Raw genomic sequence first — 17,458 nt, 5'->3', positions numbered from 1 at the left:
GTTGCAAGCAAGTTAACTATGTCAGGCCCAAGGTATTACTCATACACACAAGACTTGTTCACTTGAAGCCAGTGAACAACAGTCTACAGGGACTTTAAACCTCATTAGACCACTAAGTATACAAACCACACATTTCTTACCAACCATTCTAATATTATGAAATACTAATGAATCATGAAACACCAAGAGAGCATTGCATTAAACATTTTTAAAGGCATGAAACACCAAGAGAGCATTGCATTAAACATTAAAAGGAAAAAAGGCGATTCTCTCCATTCACCACATTAACTGTAAAATTATTTATTGTTTGGTGTTGTGGGAAAGGTGGGTTTAGTTTTAAATGCAATAAACACAATTACTATCTCTATCAGCAGAGTGTTCCCCTTCAAAATGCAAACTGATGGGCAACCCTGAAGTGCAGCATCAAATGTCCATTGGCTTACGCTTCATGTGTGTTGGAGGTGGTGTAGGGACAATCTCTGTCTCAGTCACCAAAAATCCTCAGCCTTGCAGTCAAGCTGCAGACTGATGGGTAGAGACAGGAGAGGAACAGAGTATTGTAACACACAGTAAGGTACTAAGTCATAAAACCCGACCAAGCCTTCCTCACATATTCTTGCACAGCCAGGGTTAAAGCACTAGGAATTTTTCTGCAGGCACTTGTCATTTTAGTGAATGATTTTTAGTAGATTTGGAGTAAAATGATAAATCAGTACAGATCAAGAAACTATTGCTTTAGTAAATTAGAAGTCACTGTCTTTAAAACTAACTTGTATGTTACAATATTGTAAAATACTCTTTTGCAATGTACCTGTGTAACTGTAACACAAGTGAGGATATCCTGAGAGACAGGAAAGTGCGGTAGTCATGGCTATCAGCACCACGTGGGACAGTGCAATGTTCACACACTTATTAACATGATTACACAGAAAATTAAATTTCAGTCCCTTCATTAGTCAAAGTCTCTGTTTCTTTATTATTTATGCAAGGGGAGAGACTCATACAAGAATAACGTTACAAATTCTAGATGTAATGATTCACTTTATTTTGTCTTATAAGTAGTAAGAAAATTGGACATTACTATAGCAACTTAAATCAGTAATTTTTCAGTGATTCAATAAGCTGCAGTATTTCCTGCATCTCAGCCTACACCATGTAACCTTAAAGTAATAAATTTTAGCCTCTAATTCAGCAAAATGAAATACAGAACTGCATATGTCAAAAAATTAACACCAATAGCCTATGGGTAGCTGGTTTTAAGAGATGGCTGATCAATATATTACTATCTGACACAGTCATAATGGGTCGTGGTTCATGTACCAATGTTAGGAGTTCAGGCATGACCCCAACAGCCAAGACTGCAGTGATCATTCTTGGAGAAGCAGAAAGCAATTTGCAGACAGAAATCACTTCTTGATTGCAAACTGAGCAAAACAGAATCAGCGGTGATTCTGTGGGACCCTATGATATATTTATGGGATCACTGTTCCAAATAAATGCAGGCAGACTTGAAGTTCATAAAGAGCTGAAGTGTGGATAAAGCTTGCTAAGTAACCCTTCTTGTCATCTTGACCATATAAAGTCTACTTTATTTCCTGACTTTTCAACAGTTACTTTTGTTTAAAAAATAAGATCTATTTTTTTCCCCATCTCAAGTAACAAAAATTACTTACTAGCTTAACTCAAGCTAAAAGGTTGAGTGCTGGAAATCTAATATTTTAAGAAACTCAGAAATTCTAATTCTTTGGAGGTAATAAATTACTTTGGCATAAAAAGCCCTTTCCAGACTTCTTTATATTTCCTCTTCAGAAAACACACTGTTCCACTACCAAGTGAAATGATATTTATCTGTCAAATAAATGAAAGTGAAAGCAAATATTCTAGCTACTTTCATCAACTTGTCCATACCTTTCAACTCCAGGTAATAAAAGCAACTTCACATTTTACACACGCATCATTATGTGGTTTATTCTTTTCAAGAATCTTTCTTCCACTAAGAACAGTCTTGCTCACAGATATAAAGGTAGATAAAAATGATCACAAAATAAAATTGACTACTGTGTTCTAATTTCCAGATGTAGCTCCTAAAAACAAGAGGCACTATATATGCAAAGCATCCAACTATCTACAGACAAGTACTAGAGAATCACAGAGTATGCTGAGCTGGAAGGCACCCACAAGGATCACTGAGTCCAGCTCCTGGCCCTGCACAGGACAACAGTGTGCACTATAGACTCCAGATAAAAGTCACAAGTTTTGAAATAATGGGTCACAAATGTGGGAAATTAAATCAAAATTTGCCGTATTCAGAATAGGTGACTTACCCCAAACACAAACTCACAAATCTCTCCCTCACTACAGTGGCTCTAAATTTTTTCTTTTGGGTATTACTAACCAAATTATAATGTGGCTGAAGGGAAAAATATGCTTCATTCAACCATTACGTTTGGTGATAAACTGGTGCCTAAAGTACTAAGAGTCCCCAGCAGAACAGAGATGGAAGAAATATCTTTCCCACAACACATCCCCTAAACTCTGAGGTTGGCTTCCTGTTAGAACTGTGCCTGCTAATAAATTCCATGTGAAATCAACATTTTTTTGCCATATGGATACCGCCAGACTTAATTTCTTGGTGGACAGTCAAAAGCACAAATAACAAAAATTAGAGACATCGTGAAACACTGATTTGAAGAAAAGAGGTATTTGAGCAAGTTTGCAGTCTATTTCATTTTAAAAGAAAAAAGCCAGGCTACCTTTTGGCATTCACAGGCTTATCAGATATAACTTGAAGACTGTATACAAACAGAACCAAGAAATAAAGTGGAGAGTAGTGAATTTTAAAAATGTTCAGAAGGAAAAAAAAAATAGTCCCCAATTTAAAGGCTTCATGCTTTCCTATGGCAAAACACAGGTTCATAACTAGGGCTAATCAAAACAGAAACCCCTTTCCTAAGACTACATCCAAACTCTAAATACGTGTATATATAATTCTCTATGTGTTTAAACTCAACTCACACTGGCTTTTCAGATGTTTGTGACAGAAATATCCCAGAGGTTGGCAACACAAGCTATTTTGCTTCAGACCAAATGCACCTTAACATAATGTTCTAGTTTCAGGCCAACAAGGACAGAGCAATTAATACTCAGTGCAATCAATCAGCCATTAAAAGATGCACTCTGTGAAACAGCTCTGCCAAGTGTCAAATAAATAGAAAAATAGTTGTCTAGGTACTATAATCTACTCCAAGCACCTTTTATGGTCAAGCACACGGAGACAGAATAATTCAGATACAGAAAACAAATACAACTTATGATGTGCTCGTAAAAAGTGAGAAGGGAAAGAGACAGAGAGAGAGAAATCTTAACACATCTCAAGAAGAAGCATCAATCAGTGACAAAATCATAGCATTTATAATCTGTAAGTGTAAGAGATACTGCTTATGAAATTTCCATTGTAAATGAGATGTGGAGGTACAAAGTAGATCTTAGAAAAGAGGTCTGTCATGAAACAGAAAAATGGAAACTCAAGGGCAGGAAAAAAGGGAACAGACTTTAAAGTCAATTCTATGAAGATACTCACATAATTATGATTATGTGAGCAAATACTGCTACTTACAACTACTATTTCAACACTGAAATTTTGATCAGAGTAGGAATTCTTGTCATTCATTCGTGTAACTTTCCTAAATTTCAGCTGTTTCAGCTGCAGCATATGGGCAGTTTCTCTTCAAACCACTCTAGAAAGGTTTGGGAGGGGCCGTTTGTGGATTTGGTGGGGGGATGTTTGGGGGTTTTTAATCAACTCAGGCAGAACACCTAAACCATTTTCTTCAAGCGTTTCAGCTTCAGTGAGAATGTGTGTGCACAGCCACACCTTGAAGGATAACAACCCAGGGCACACAAAAATATAAATGTTCAAGCAGGCTTATCCATGGGAAGATAAATTTGTGCTGAGACAGAGACCTAAGCAGTTCAAATTAATTGAAATTGTCAGTGTAAGTGGTTACACTTCTGAAGCAATCCAGGCAGTGTGAAGTATGTAGGAGCCCCCTTGACATTAAAAATATGTTAGAAACAGTAACTAATATACATTAGCAGAACCAGAATATTAACTTCCAACAAAATAAGGGACAAACTTCTATAACAATTACAAGAACTGAACTTCCAGTCCAGTGACTAGTCACAGAGATATTCCGGAAAAACCCAGAATAAGATAAGCACTCAAAATTTTGCCTGCAGTTCAAGTTTCTGATCATAAGCTTTTGAAGCAAATTTTCAATATCCTGACAGAGAGCATTCAGGTTTTAACAGAAGGCAAAAAAATGTAATTTAACAGCTTAAAAATACATAACTTTTAGAGTGCAGAAACACCTAAAATATTCTAAGTAACTGCTTCTCCTTGGTTCTATTTTTTCTTCCATGTTTCTGAGAATGTGATGGAAATAAAGTAGCTTGTACTGGAATTTAATTTCAAATGTTGTAGTATGTTATCTTTTTCTACAGTGATATTGCAATAGAGAAATACTGTATTACACATTATTTTAAAAGGAAAAATCAATTCATAAATAATAAGGAGGGGCATACACTGGAATCACAAGCTGCTTTTGTGAGGAAATCACTACTCCTGCCCCAAGGGATTTACATAAAATAGCTTTTAATAGTGTTTTTCTTATCCATCAAGCTAGAGTCACACATTAGAACTAACAGACATTATGCCAAGGGGAAAATACAAATGAACATGTATGAACTGTAGAGACAACTGTTTCAGAATGCTCCACTTACTTTGTAAGTATTATTGCAATAAAAGTGAAGAAAGTAATTAATTGGCATACATTGCATTGAAGGCACTTCAATCTTTCAGCAGTGTAGGATTAACAACTTTATGCTTATTAAAGTCCTTAATATTATTTATGTTCCAGTAGTGCTGTGCTCAGAGGCCCCAACTAAGACTGAGGTCTCTCTTGAGTACAAGAAAATCATTGTCACACTGACACACAAAGAATTCCCTTTCAAAATATTTAAAAAAAAAAAAAACCACCAAAACAAACACATATGCCCTGTTAAAGCCAAATTACTATCTCTATAGGCTTTACTACAATTTTCACTGTTTAGCTCTTTTTTTTTTTTTTTTTAATGCCAGAAGGAAGTACAAGCATACTGCATATTTTCCAATAGACAGGTAAAAGCATAGCTCAGAAACACACAGCCCTGGATTTCTCCCTGCCTTTCAGGCCATTGGGGGCAGGCACACAGATGTTCCTTCGTTCATCAGTGCCTGTATAAAGAGGTTTGCATAACTGCATTGCTGCCTCTCTGCCTGCTAAAGAATACAACCCCAAGTCAAACCCCAGCATTCATAGGTCTGTGGGAATTCTGAATCTAACTAGCAAATTGAGATGGGACAGATTTTAGGCTCTCAGATTTCTCCCTAATATCAAACTGCTGAGTGTTGAAGTTCACAGGGAACAGGCAGAAGCTGCATAAACATTTCAGACACATTATTGAAACAGATGGTTCAATATAATGGGTTCCCAAACAAGTAATTGTATATACAAATGTTAGTGCAATCTGCTATTGTAAACATCAATGGTTTTTTCGAATTTATGTAATTCAAATATTTTTTCCACACTTCAAAAGCTGTACTGTCGTATCCTGCATAATTAACTTCTGGGTTATACTAAGTGGCCCACTGAGACTGTTCATTATTTTTCACTTGTTAAGACCTGTTTGTTGGACGAAAGCCAGCCCAACTCTCTCCTAAAAAAATAAATTATGAATATTTTTTTTTAAAAATTGTATCTATTAGTAACAAACAAAACACAAACATCCCTCAGATTACTGCACAACTCAGTAAAGCAAGTTAGTCAGATGTTCTATTTCCATTTGTTTGGAGGTAAAATGCTTGACTTGTGATCAACTGTTTAGCAATCCAGTGTATGTTGGCCCAGCAGCCACCAGCCTGCTGAGGATCAGAAGATCTATGTGACAAGGACACTCCTACTGCATCCCCTATGGTCACAGGCACTGGGCAACCAGCACCCAGCCAGCTCTGGGGACACACAGTACAGGCATAAATTGGATTGTACAAAAACACTGGCTGAACCTTTCTGTGGTTTGCTCATTTCAGTGACAGTCCCAGCACAAGTTATAAACATGTCCTACCTTCTCTGCACCCAATCCCCCACCCAACCACTTTTTCCCTGATCTGTCTCATGCTTCTTTTAGAAAAAGTTTTGGTCTGGTGCAGTGCAGCCCTCAGCAATTTAAACATTCTTTTATTTCCATAATTTAACACTGGATTTTAATAATCTGTTCTAACAAATCATCTCTGGAATCATGCTCATGCACATGCTCTTAAATGCTTAATGAAGAACAGATTTTCAATGAGTTTCCCTATTTTCCTGTCTCAGGGAAGGATCTTGCCAGATTGCACAACCACACTTTTCATTCTTTTCAAAAAGAAGCTACTGGGCTGGAGCTATGAGACTCCAGGTTCAAACTTCACTAAAAAAAAAAAAAAAACAGAAAACCTAAAGCACAACAGAGCAATTCTAGTATTGTTCTAGCACACATACAAGCATCATAAAGTTACTCCAGGACACATGCTCGTTAATGAAATGAACATTTTATGAAACAAAGGAAAAAAACTTAGAATTTTCCTTTTAAAAGTTACCTTATTTGTTATATACATCAGAACTGTTTGTTAGGATCTAGACATAGATTACACAACCAGAGAATAATCTAAGTGAAAAGTAAACTTTAACAAGCTACTTACTGAAAATTCGCTACTTTTACTGACACAGGAATGCAGGGAAGTTGAGTGGCCCATTTCAATGTAACATCTTGATAAACATTCAACATTTTATTGTGGTTTGCAATTAAAGTGTTTATTGTTCCTTCTCGCACTGTTCAAAGATAAAAAAACAATTTTAGGACGAAAGATTTTTCAAAAGCCAGTACTTTAATTTACAGTTATGTTTTCTTTTATTTTTAATCCATTAGTTGTTATAAATTAATTTATTATAAAGCATTAAAAGTTAGGAAAGTTACATTGACACAACCAAGGACATATGTGATCAATTACGGATACCAATTTCAATTGCATATTTCACAATACATGCCACAACTTTCTAAGATTCTGGCCAGCCACGTTTGGTAACTTAAAACATGACAAAGACTCATAATGGCTACGTTGACATGCCAGGATACATATGACAAAATACACATTGATTAAATATCTGCTAGTTACACTATTCACTAATTCTTTAACTTGTGAATACCAATTAAATGTGTACGCATTTATAGGGTTTATTTATAGTATAATTCAAATCAGAAAGTATAAAATGTGAAGATTGCTAAGATCAAATTTCTTCAGATTAAAATTATATTTCAAGTTCAAAAGGAGACATACTTTATCAAAAGTTTTTTATGTCAAAAATTTATCAGATAGTTTTTGAAACATTAAAAGAGAATAGGTAATAGTCTATAATTTGAACCAAGTATCTAACCAAGTTGTTTCCACCAATGTAATAACAATAAACTTTGATATTTTTAAGAATCTGTAAATATCAGAAAGTCATTATTCAAAAGGTCCTCAAACACTAGTTTACTCTTCCAAAGACTGTCATTCTTCTGTGTTTGTTGCTTTGATAGCAACAAGACAAGTATCTTCATTTGGTGATAAGAAAATATTTAGATTCTAAAAATTATAGCACTTCACAAAAAGTAACATTTGAAAATAAAGCTGCCTCGTTTAAAAACAGAGCTCCAAATTCCATGATTCTACAGATCATAGACTCACAGAATCAGAGAATGGCTTGGGTTAGAACAGACCTTAAAGACCATCCAGTCCCAGCTCCCACTAAGATGGGCAGGGACACCTCCCATTAGACCAGGTCACTCAAGGCCTTATCCAACCTGGCTTTCAACACTGCCAGCATTGGGGCAACCTGTTCCAGTGTCACACCACCCTCACAGTCAAGAATTTCTTCCTAATATCTAACCTAAATGCCATGGGCAGGGACACCTTCCACTAGACCAGGCTGCACAGCGCCCCAAGGTACTTATTCAGAAAAATATATTTATTCAGTAGTTAAAAAAAAAAAAGTAACCAAGCTAAAGTTAAATCTTCCTTTTACAAACCTGAACAGTAAGGAATGAAGCAACTCGGGCTGTAATCAAGCTTCTTCATGAATCGTATTTGCCCGTTATCCTTTAGGCAAAAGAAGTTTCTCTCACCAAGCACAAAAACAGAAGAAACTCCCTGATTAAATGAGACTATGCATATATCCAGTGCTTGCTCTCCGATGTTTAAAACCCAATCCACCTTCAAAAGAAAAAGCATGTTCCAGAAATCAAATGACAACTGCATATTAAAGACAAAACTTTGAGAAGGCTCAGAACTAATCAAATTACATATCATTAACATAGATATAAAAGCAAAATCAAGGTCTTTCTCTGGATAAGAATTATCCTCTTATTCTGAGGGCAGTCAGTAACTTTCCTTAATGTGACTCAAGCAGCAAAAACATCTTAATAGTCATGAATTGTTTGCTATGCAGTTCAGTTAAGTACATTTAGAATTTAAAATACACATCCCATTCAAAATGGAAAAGCTTTATACTTTAATTAATGAATCCAAGAATAGATATTTAGAATAATTTTCATCTGCCTCTGTACATGTCCTTGGTTATTAAAGGACAAGGATGAAGAGCAAAAGGTGACAACTGATTCTACCAGTATATGTAAATGGAAAACTAGACAAATGTTTTAGGTGTGTAAGTGAATATTCATGCTTCCAGTCACTCATGTACACCCCTTAATCTGGAGAATGCTGGTGTATGTCACAGTTTGTTACTTCTCCAACTATGTAAATTGATAATAAGCAACTACTTAGAAATTCTGCCTCACCTGTCTTTAAACAATACTACTGCTTATTTACACATTTCATTGGTTTGTTTCTTCAGCTCCTCTGAGAAATTTCAACTAAATACACATGCAAAAAAATGCTTTTGACTTTTGCCCAGCTGGTTAAACAGAAATTTAGAATTTTGAAGTAAAAATATATCAAAATTCAAGTGTCAGCACTTTGTATATGAACAGCATCAATTATTTTGCTTAAAGAGCATAGAATGTGTCAGCAAATATCCTGGCATATCTGATATATGAAACTGGAAGCGCCATCTTAAAAGTTAAAGGGAAAAACCCAGCTTATTACATTTGCTTCCAAGCATGCTTCACATTTCAAATTTTAAAAAAACTGTTTCATTTGCAGTCTATCTGATGAAGTCGCCAGGTTTTTAATTTATAAATTGCCTTCTCCTACTTCTATATGTAGGATTCAGCCTATGTGTATTTGAAAAATTCTACAATTAGTGGAATGAATATGCTCTCCCAATATTTTACTGTTGTACCTGAAATATGATGAATCTAGCATTTTATATATGCAGTATATTTAGCAGACAAGCAACTCTCCTGCAGGACCAACAAGAATTAAATTCTCTTCCTCTTAAGAAGAGGCAGCTCAAATATTAAAAAAATTGGTGACAGGGACCTCCAGAAGACTATTGAATCCACAGGTTCTTGACAAGAAGAGTTCAGGACATTATTTATGGAAACATTCCACTAAGAATTTTTCTCTAAGTACAAAGGATTCCCCAAGGAGAATGAGATTCATTTTCTACAATACAAAGTCACAACCAGACTTCATTTAAAAACATGAGCAATAATTCAGGTGTACCTATTTATCTATTTTACTACAGTGTAGGTTCTGCATTACAAAGATTGCCCTGGAAATAGTTACAGTTATTTGCACTGCAATTGTTTTTCTTTTCTCATTAGAACAACAGCAAGTTTTAAGGCCCAGTCTAAAACAACTAAGGCCCAAAGAAACCTTAATAGAAATCTACTGGAGTCTTTCCATTGCCTTTAGCAGCACTTGGATCAGGTCCTTTGTCAGCAGACAATGTTTCCATTTGTTACTTAGCGTCAGTCATTGCAATGTGTGTGCAGTGTCCATACAGGGTATGTAAAATAAACGGGTTTTACCACAAGCCTTTTTCCAGAACTGAGTTTTCGCTGTTCTGTGTCGTGTCTTTCATCAGCATCTGTCGCAAATGCCAGCACTTGGTATCTGTTACAGGCAGTTTAAAAATATTTTTTTTAAATTGTATCTTTGTAGTTACTTAAACATTAAGTAAAAAATAAAATATAATTATCATGTATATACATACACAGTAAAATCACAACCTAAATGGATGGGTAGAAAGCCTACTGCAACATGTCTACTGTCAGCAAGGATGTTAAGACTAGTATCAGTGTAGGATAGCAGCTAAGTGTAAAGGTAGAAATTAAAACAAGCATTTCTATTCAGATTTTATGTGGAGTTAAAATAAATTCAACAGTCTAAATATCAGTAGATAGAAGTACAGACCACAAAGATAGAAGAAATAAATTATCAAATGGTGAAATTGGAATTCTAATTAAAAAATACTTTTTTTCTCTCTTATTAAAGCTCTTAAAAAACTTCTAAACCACTCAGAAATACAATCTCCTTTATCTAATAGTAAACTTGCAAGCATCTCCATTAAGTAAACTAAGTAGCTTCAATCTAAGAGACCACAGTAAACTGAAATCAGTAGGTGGCACAATTAGCAAAAGTTGAAAGGTTTGAGGTGGTTTTATTATTTTAACTGCCAACAAACCATACTAAGAAAAATTGGTAATGAAGACATTTGAACAAACACCATCAACTGCCATAAAAGCTCTATCTGTCCTCTTTACAACTATGTAAAGTTGTGTGTTCAAACTGCATCCTCACTGATTCTTCTGTAACTGTTTCCTGAATTGCTGCTGGTATCTTAACTCACTGATCTACCCCATTTCCTCTGTATGCACATGGATAATCTGTGGAATACTGAAAGTTTCTACATAAATGAAACAAACAATAGAGTAAGACCCAACTTAAACTGATCCAAAAAGACAGCATTTAATTCTTTAAGTCATGAAGTACCATCAGCTCCTAAGCTTAAAGCAACACAATTCTGAATGCTCCAATTCAATCTAAAATAGCAGTACATATTTTTCTTCATTGTCAAAGTTGGAGATTTAAAATGACGACAACAATATTCCTCATATTTCATGCACATATTGTGGTACAGCAGAAGGACAAGGTGTAATGGCCATATATTAAAACACAAGAAGTTCCACCTCAAGATGAGGAAAAACTTCTTTGAGGGAGGCAGAGCATTGGAACAGGCTTACCAGGGAGACATGGAATCTCCCTCTCTGGAGACAGTCATAGCCTAACAGGAGATTCCTGTGTCACCTGCTTGAGGTGACCCAGTCTTGACAGGGAGCTTGCACTAGATGATCTCCAGAGGCCCCTTCCAAGCCTAACTAACCAGTGATTCTCTACTTGCTACTGAAGGATTTTAGTTTTCTAAAATTGTTTTACTGACAAAGGTAAACTATGTACTTAGAGTAAGAAATCTAATTGTTTAAGGTGAATGCTATGACCTATATAATAATACTGAGAGAGCTGCTTTTAGTACAACTAGGATGTCTTTAACTGCCCTCTGTATGAATTAATTTACTTCCTTTTTTCAGTTTAATACATTTATAAGAGAAGTTGCAGATTCACAGAATCACTGAATCAGCTGAGTGGGAAAAGAGCCAGAATGATCCTGACCTAAGAAAATTTTCTCTTCACTACATTTTACTGATAGTCTTGGAAAGCACAATAACATTTTAATAACTAATCAGAGACCTAATACAGAGGTTTCAAATCAAGCTCACATCAAACAGCAATACATATGGATATTTAAGTACCAGCTACCTGCATACAGTCTTTCATGAAAAAAAAATCAAGCCACAGATGACCAACACAAGCCTTCAATTCAGCTATCACATCAAGCATGTAAGAGGCATTTTGCTTTTAGATCTTGAAAGAATTCAGGATAAACACGCTAAAAATTGCTATCAAATGAAGCCATTGGTCTGTAAGAGCTATAAGAAGATGGGTAATTTCAAGTTTGGCAACTTCTTCTGCTAAAAGCACTGGATAGAACTGTTCTACTTTTTATTCAATAAAGTTGAATTCAAATTCAATTTTTATCCATAAAAATAACCTCTTCTCACTTTAGTATATCTGTTTCCTACACTTTAAAAGAATTACTTAACTCTGTTCTAATGTCCTAATATTTCAGACACACACTAGAGATTAGTTCCATTAGTGTCTCAACATTTGACACTAAAGACCAATAACCAAGTGAAAAATTTCTTTACAACTATATCCCTACAGTAAGGATGGCACACTTTTGATTTAGTAACAGACTGATGAATAATTGTAGTCAGATATTTTTGTAAAGGTCAAGAATCTGAACATAATTTAAACATGTGAGATGTTCATTTTAAAGGAAAAAATGTTTCTTTATTCCTTGAAAACATTAATAGATTATATTATAATTTTATTCTAATATTGTATTAGAATTTAAATTCTAAATTCTTAGGAAAATTACGAATCTTCTACTAAATTACTTTTACTTGCAACACGTATATCTTGTCCAGTTTTAAGAAAACAATACATTATACCTACAATCTGATTAATCTTAAGCAGCAAAATAAAAAGAATATTGCTTGAGAACTATAGATGACAGAACAGGGTAGTGTGACAAAGCATTGGATTAGATTCCCAAAGCATTACTTACAAAAAAGGGCATTCTAATTTTCTTCAATATGTATGATTACCTCTGAAAAATTCCTTAAGGTACTTGCCCATTCCTTCAGCCTCATGAGATTCCTCTGAATGGCCGCCCTATCTAACCCTTTTTAATTAGCCACTCCCAAAAATTAGACATTGTCTTTGATTTTCAGGAGATGCATTGTCCTTTTATCTAGGATGAAGATGTTGAAGAAATACTGGCTCCAGTATCATCATCATTCATCTTTAGCTGCTGGTTAGAACTGTGAACAACTATTGCTCTGTGAGACTGACAGCTCTGACACTTTTTCATCCATTTTAGGGGGTGTGGATTTTTGTCATCACAGGTAGTAGCTCTGCCCCAAACACCACCCCACCCCAATTTACTGCTAGGGATAGGAATTCTATTACCCTAACATTAGTCCTCTGTGAGAAGAAGGGTCTGAAGCAGGGAAAACATCTTGTTTGAGAAAGGCTTCACAGCAAACATCCAACTCAATGTCCCACTGCTCAAGCATCCATCTGACTCTAAACAGATGGATACTTGATAAACTCTCAAGATGATGGTTGCATCAGAGAGCTCCATGGATTCAAGCTGCTCCTCCACAGTAAACACAAATGCTCCCTTGCTTGTCCATCAAAATCTTTCTCTTTCTTATTATCTATTAGATTTGTGTCTGGTTGGCCTTATAATACACAGACCGTCTGCTTGGAGGAAGTGGAAATGTCTTGCACAGTCTTCGCTTTCCATATTGTTCTATTTTTCTAAATGTTGAACCCATAAACTTAAAATGGTCACAAGCTAAAACAGCTCACAACAGTTTCATCCATGTTCTTTCCATGCTGAAAGAACAGGCTAGACTGAACTGAAGCAAGGAAAAATACCTGGCACTTGGGAGCAACAGAGCCTTGATAAACCAGTAGACTTACTACCTTTATAAAAATAAAATAGGACCATAAAGTCTTCAGGACTCACAGCACACTTTCTTCTACAACTGTACTGAGACAGTCATCACTCAGCAATATATAATATCTTTCCTGCAACTACTTATTTTTGGATACTCTAGTAAAGGCATTAAAAATTAAACAAGATTACTTTCAATGTGTTTTCCTAGTAAATGATACCACCAAAGTACACTATAATTACTGAACATAAACACATACTTGTAACTCTCAACCTGCTGACAAGAAGACACTGTAATGAAAGAGTCTGTGCGAGAGCTGTAAGCCAGAGGACCAGGCAGAAGAAAACCAGGTAAAAACCGGCCAAAAGCATAACTTTCTTGTTCAAACAACATGAGCATCCCATCCATGGACTGTATGCAGATCAAATCTCGACCTAAGGGAAGCAACAGAAAGAAACACAAAGGAAACAAAACATTATTTGTGTTGTTTTAGTACTAAAACTGTGTGTAAATTAAAATTGTACTCATAAGGAATCCTAACAAAAGTAGATTTTCATTTATGGGAGTATTTACTATGAGGAAAAACACTAAATATTCCAACCTCGACAACAGCTTACTTTCTAAAATAAACAAAGTAGATTGTGGGGGGAATAATATTCAGAATACATTAAAAAAAAAGCAGCAAGATACTTTATTTCAAAACAAACTTCCTAAGGATATAACTATTACAATTTCAGTTTAAAGAAATGTTTCAATATTCCCAAAACACCAAATTATTCTGGTTCCTAAATGCTTCCATACCTTACAAGCAGTCATAACAACTATGGTTTAAAATAACCAATTCTATTCTTTCAAGTCTACTTAAGCAACATAACAAAGTCCCACAAATATGTATTGTTGTGAAAACAATATAATGGTAATGTCTTCCATGTTTTATATTCACATTTTCTATCTTTAAGAAAAGAAAAAACAAAGAAAGTCCAACTGTATTACCAGCAAGTCTAAAAAATATCAAATTAAAAAAAGGCAGCTTGAAGCAGCTTAAAGCCTCATGCATTATTCAGTAGCCATAAGACATGACATAAGACATGGCTTGTCGTGCCTCAAATGCACCAATTTAAATTCAAAGTCTCACTGGGAAGATTTCTTAGATCAGAAGCTGATGATGCAGTTTGCACTTCATATGCAAGGGTAACAGTTCATACAAACAGTATTTTTTCAGGCATTCAAAGAGAGCTATACCATTAGGACTAACACTTTCTGAAGCTGATAGATGCATCTCTCCTGAATTCATAGATAAGCTCTTACCTTGCAAACACTACATTAAATATTCAAATGTCTATTGTCTATTCAAATGTAATTCAAATTGTCTATTCACCTCGATTAAAATACTCTGTTTCGTCTAAGGACTGGTTCTGTATGCATGAACGACCCAAACAAATTGTCTGGTCACCTAGTTCCACCCTCAAACCTTTAATAAGTTTTCTAACATAGGAAGGTGAAGCAAAACAGAAATAGACTAGAACTTCATTCTTACAGTTTCAAAAAGGTAACAAAAGTTAAAGAAATATTCAATATCAGAAATGCAACAAATGTACAGTGCAAAACATTGTTCATCTCCACAGTGATTCTTCATAGAAACTTTAACTACTTAAAAATAAATAGTGTAAAAGGCCAGAAAATACATTGTATTACTTGTCCTTGTGATTGAAATACACAATAAAAATTTAGCTTAGTGTAAAAACAGAGGAAAAAAAAAAAAGAAGAAAGATAAAGCAGCAGGGTCCTTCCCACTTCCTTCATCTCTTTTTCAGATTTTCCCATTTTCTACATCCTTTTGTTCCAGATTCTGCATATAATTCATAACATATCATAAACCCTGTTACAAATAACAAACGTGATAAGAAGGACATTTGAAAGTGCAATTCAGATTGCTCATTTGGTTGAGGCAAAGCTGAATCTTTCAGTCTCTAGTGAAAAGACAAGAGCAAGACAGACTCTTCTCTGTGGCATCCATTTACAGGACTAAAGTAAACAGTAACAAACTGCATCATATGAAATTCTATCTGAACATAGATTGGAGGGTTTCTTTGTTGGTTTGTTTTTTTGGTTTTTTGGGTTTTTTTTTTGGTGGGGGGGCGGTTTGCTTTGGGTTTTTTGGTTGTTTTGTTTTTTTACTGTGGAGGTCATCAAACACTACAGCCCATTTTCCAGAAAGGTTGTAAACTCTTCTCCCATAGGCATACAGAAAATACAATAGAACACAATTCTGAGCAACTTCTAGCCAAATCTGCTTAGGAAGTGGGATCGGACTAGATGATGTCAAAGAAGAATCATTCAAATCAGACATTCAAAAAAGCCATTCTGTCTTTTATCTCTGAACTATTCCAAGGCATCTACAGTAGATTTCTGTCCCTCTAAGCAGAGAAATTTCACAGGATTTAGTCCTGTCACATGCTCCTGATCAGAAAAGACTAGGAACCAGCAGAGAATATTGAGCAGTTTGTAGTGGTATGCTATCAATGTTAATGATACCCAGCTTCTACTTCCCAACAGCTGCTGACATTATTGTCACACTGCTGATGCAGTCTAGAAAGGGTACAAGTGAGCCAGCTGTATAAAACTATTATTAACCTATAAAAGTTCCCTTAGAAACTAGTATAAACACTGACATCCAGTAAAAGGTGCTAGCCCACTGGTTGCCACCACACTCTCTCAGATTTGGTTATTTTGAAGTATAGTTACTGGCTACTACAAATAACTAGTGGCATTTTTGTTTGATGTGCAAGAAAACAGTGCTTAATAACCCAGGTGTCTGTGTCACCACAGCCCTTCTACCTCTGCTACCTCAAAATCACATATATTCACATTCAGCATCAGGCACATCACTGTAAACCCTCTCACCACTTTACAGTAGCCAACTGTTCGGTTCCACTTCTATTTTACACCTTTCTCAAGAATGTAACCCTCTAAGTCTGGGTATAGAGAATCTTCAAATCCCCTTCCAAAGTCTCCTATAAATTCTCCTACCATCCGTAGTGTGCTACAGAGGAAATCTGCAGCTGTCCAACAGCCCTATTTCCTGAACTTTAACTTTCAATATCAAACTTGAGGTGAGCTCCCTGGCACCTGTAACCTGAAGACAAATTGATTACAGATAGCAGCTTGAAATTTTTATTTTGAAGGGCACAGTGGTAGAACACACTTATACTTTGGGGTTTTTTAAGGCTGCCTGTTTTTCATCTTTTCTTACACAGAAAGATATAAAGTCGGGGGGAAAAAACAAGAATGAAAAATTAAAACTGTAAATAAAACAATTTAAGTCACAGAAAAAAGTAACAATGTTATGTATGTTTAAATTTTTACCAAATTGCTATTACATTTTGAAAAGTTCTAAACATTGCTTGATATAGATCAAAAGTAAAAGACATTAATTGCAAAGTGAATGCCCTTACTACCATAGAAATCTTATCTATTTTGTAATAGAATTAAATTTCAGGTACTCCTGGTTATACCGATAGTAGCGAGAAAATTGTCTTAGACAACTGCTGACCAAAAGCTTTAGAGTTTAAGCTTGTCTAAAACATATAATTAAGTTGTTAATTTCTACTCTTCTGATGAAAACTATAGCAGATGCAACTGATATGAAGTGATAACCTAGTAGACATATTACAATTCAAATAACAGAAAAAAGAAAAGTAATTACAAATACTAATAGCTTCTGTTCTTGCCTACATTATAAACATCAATCTTCTTACCAATTCCATAACATCATGGAAGTGATGAAGTGAAGCACTACAGCACTTCCTGCAACATGTCACGCGAAACATGGAAGCATTCACTTTCAGAGTGC

General features: G+C 35.3%; 1 protein-coding gene across 1 annotated transcript in view; it reads right to left on the bottom strand.

Moving 5' to 3' along the window:
- The window catches only part of BBS9 (Bardet-Biedl syndrome 9), a 285,204-nt gene that overhangs the window by 240,625 nt on the left and 27,121 nt on the right, over positions 1-17,458 (bottom strand). The window contains exons 6-9 of the mRNA XM_041466709.1: positions 13,865-14,039; positions 10,048-10,132; positions 8,143-8,326; positions 6,776-6,905 (exon numbers count right to left, since the gene is read on the bottom strand). Coding sequence (XP_041322643.1) covers positions 6,776-6,905; positions 8,143-8,326; positions 10,048-10,132; positions 13,865-14,039 — 574 coding nt within the window. The remainder of the gene's footprint in view (positions 1-6,775; positions 6,906-8,142; positions 8,327-10,047; positions 10,133-13,864; positions 14,040-17,458) is intronic.

Source organism: Pyrgilauda ruficollis, unplaced genomic scaffold (assembly GCF_017590135.1).
Source record: "Pyrgilauda ruficollis isolate IOZ18807 unplaced genomic scaffold, ASM1759013v1 scaffold2, whole genome shotgun sequence".
Taxonomy (NCBI): Eukaryota; Metazoa; Chordata; class Aves; order Passeriformes; family Passeridae; genus Pyrgilauda; species Pyrgilauda ruficollis.
This window is presented reverse-complemented; position numbering and strand designations above follow the sequence as displayed.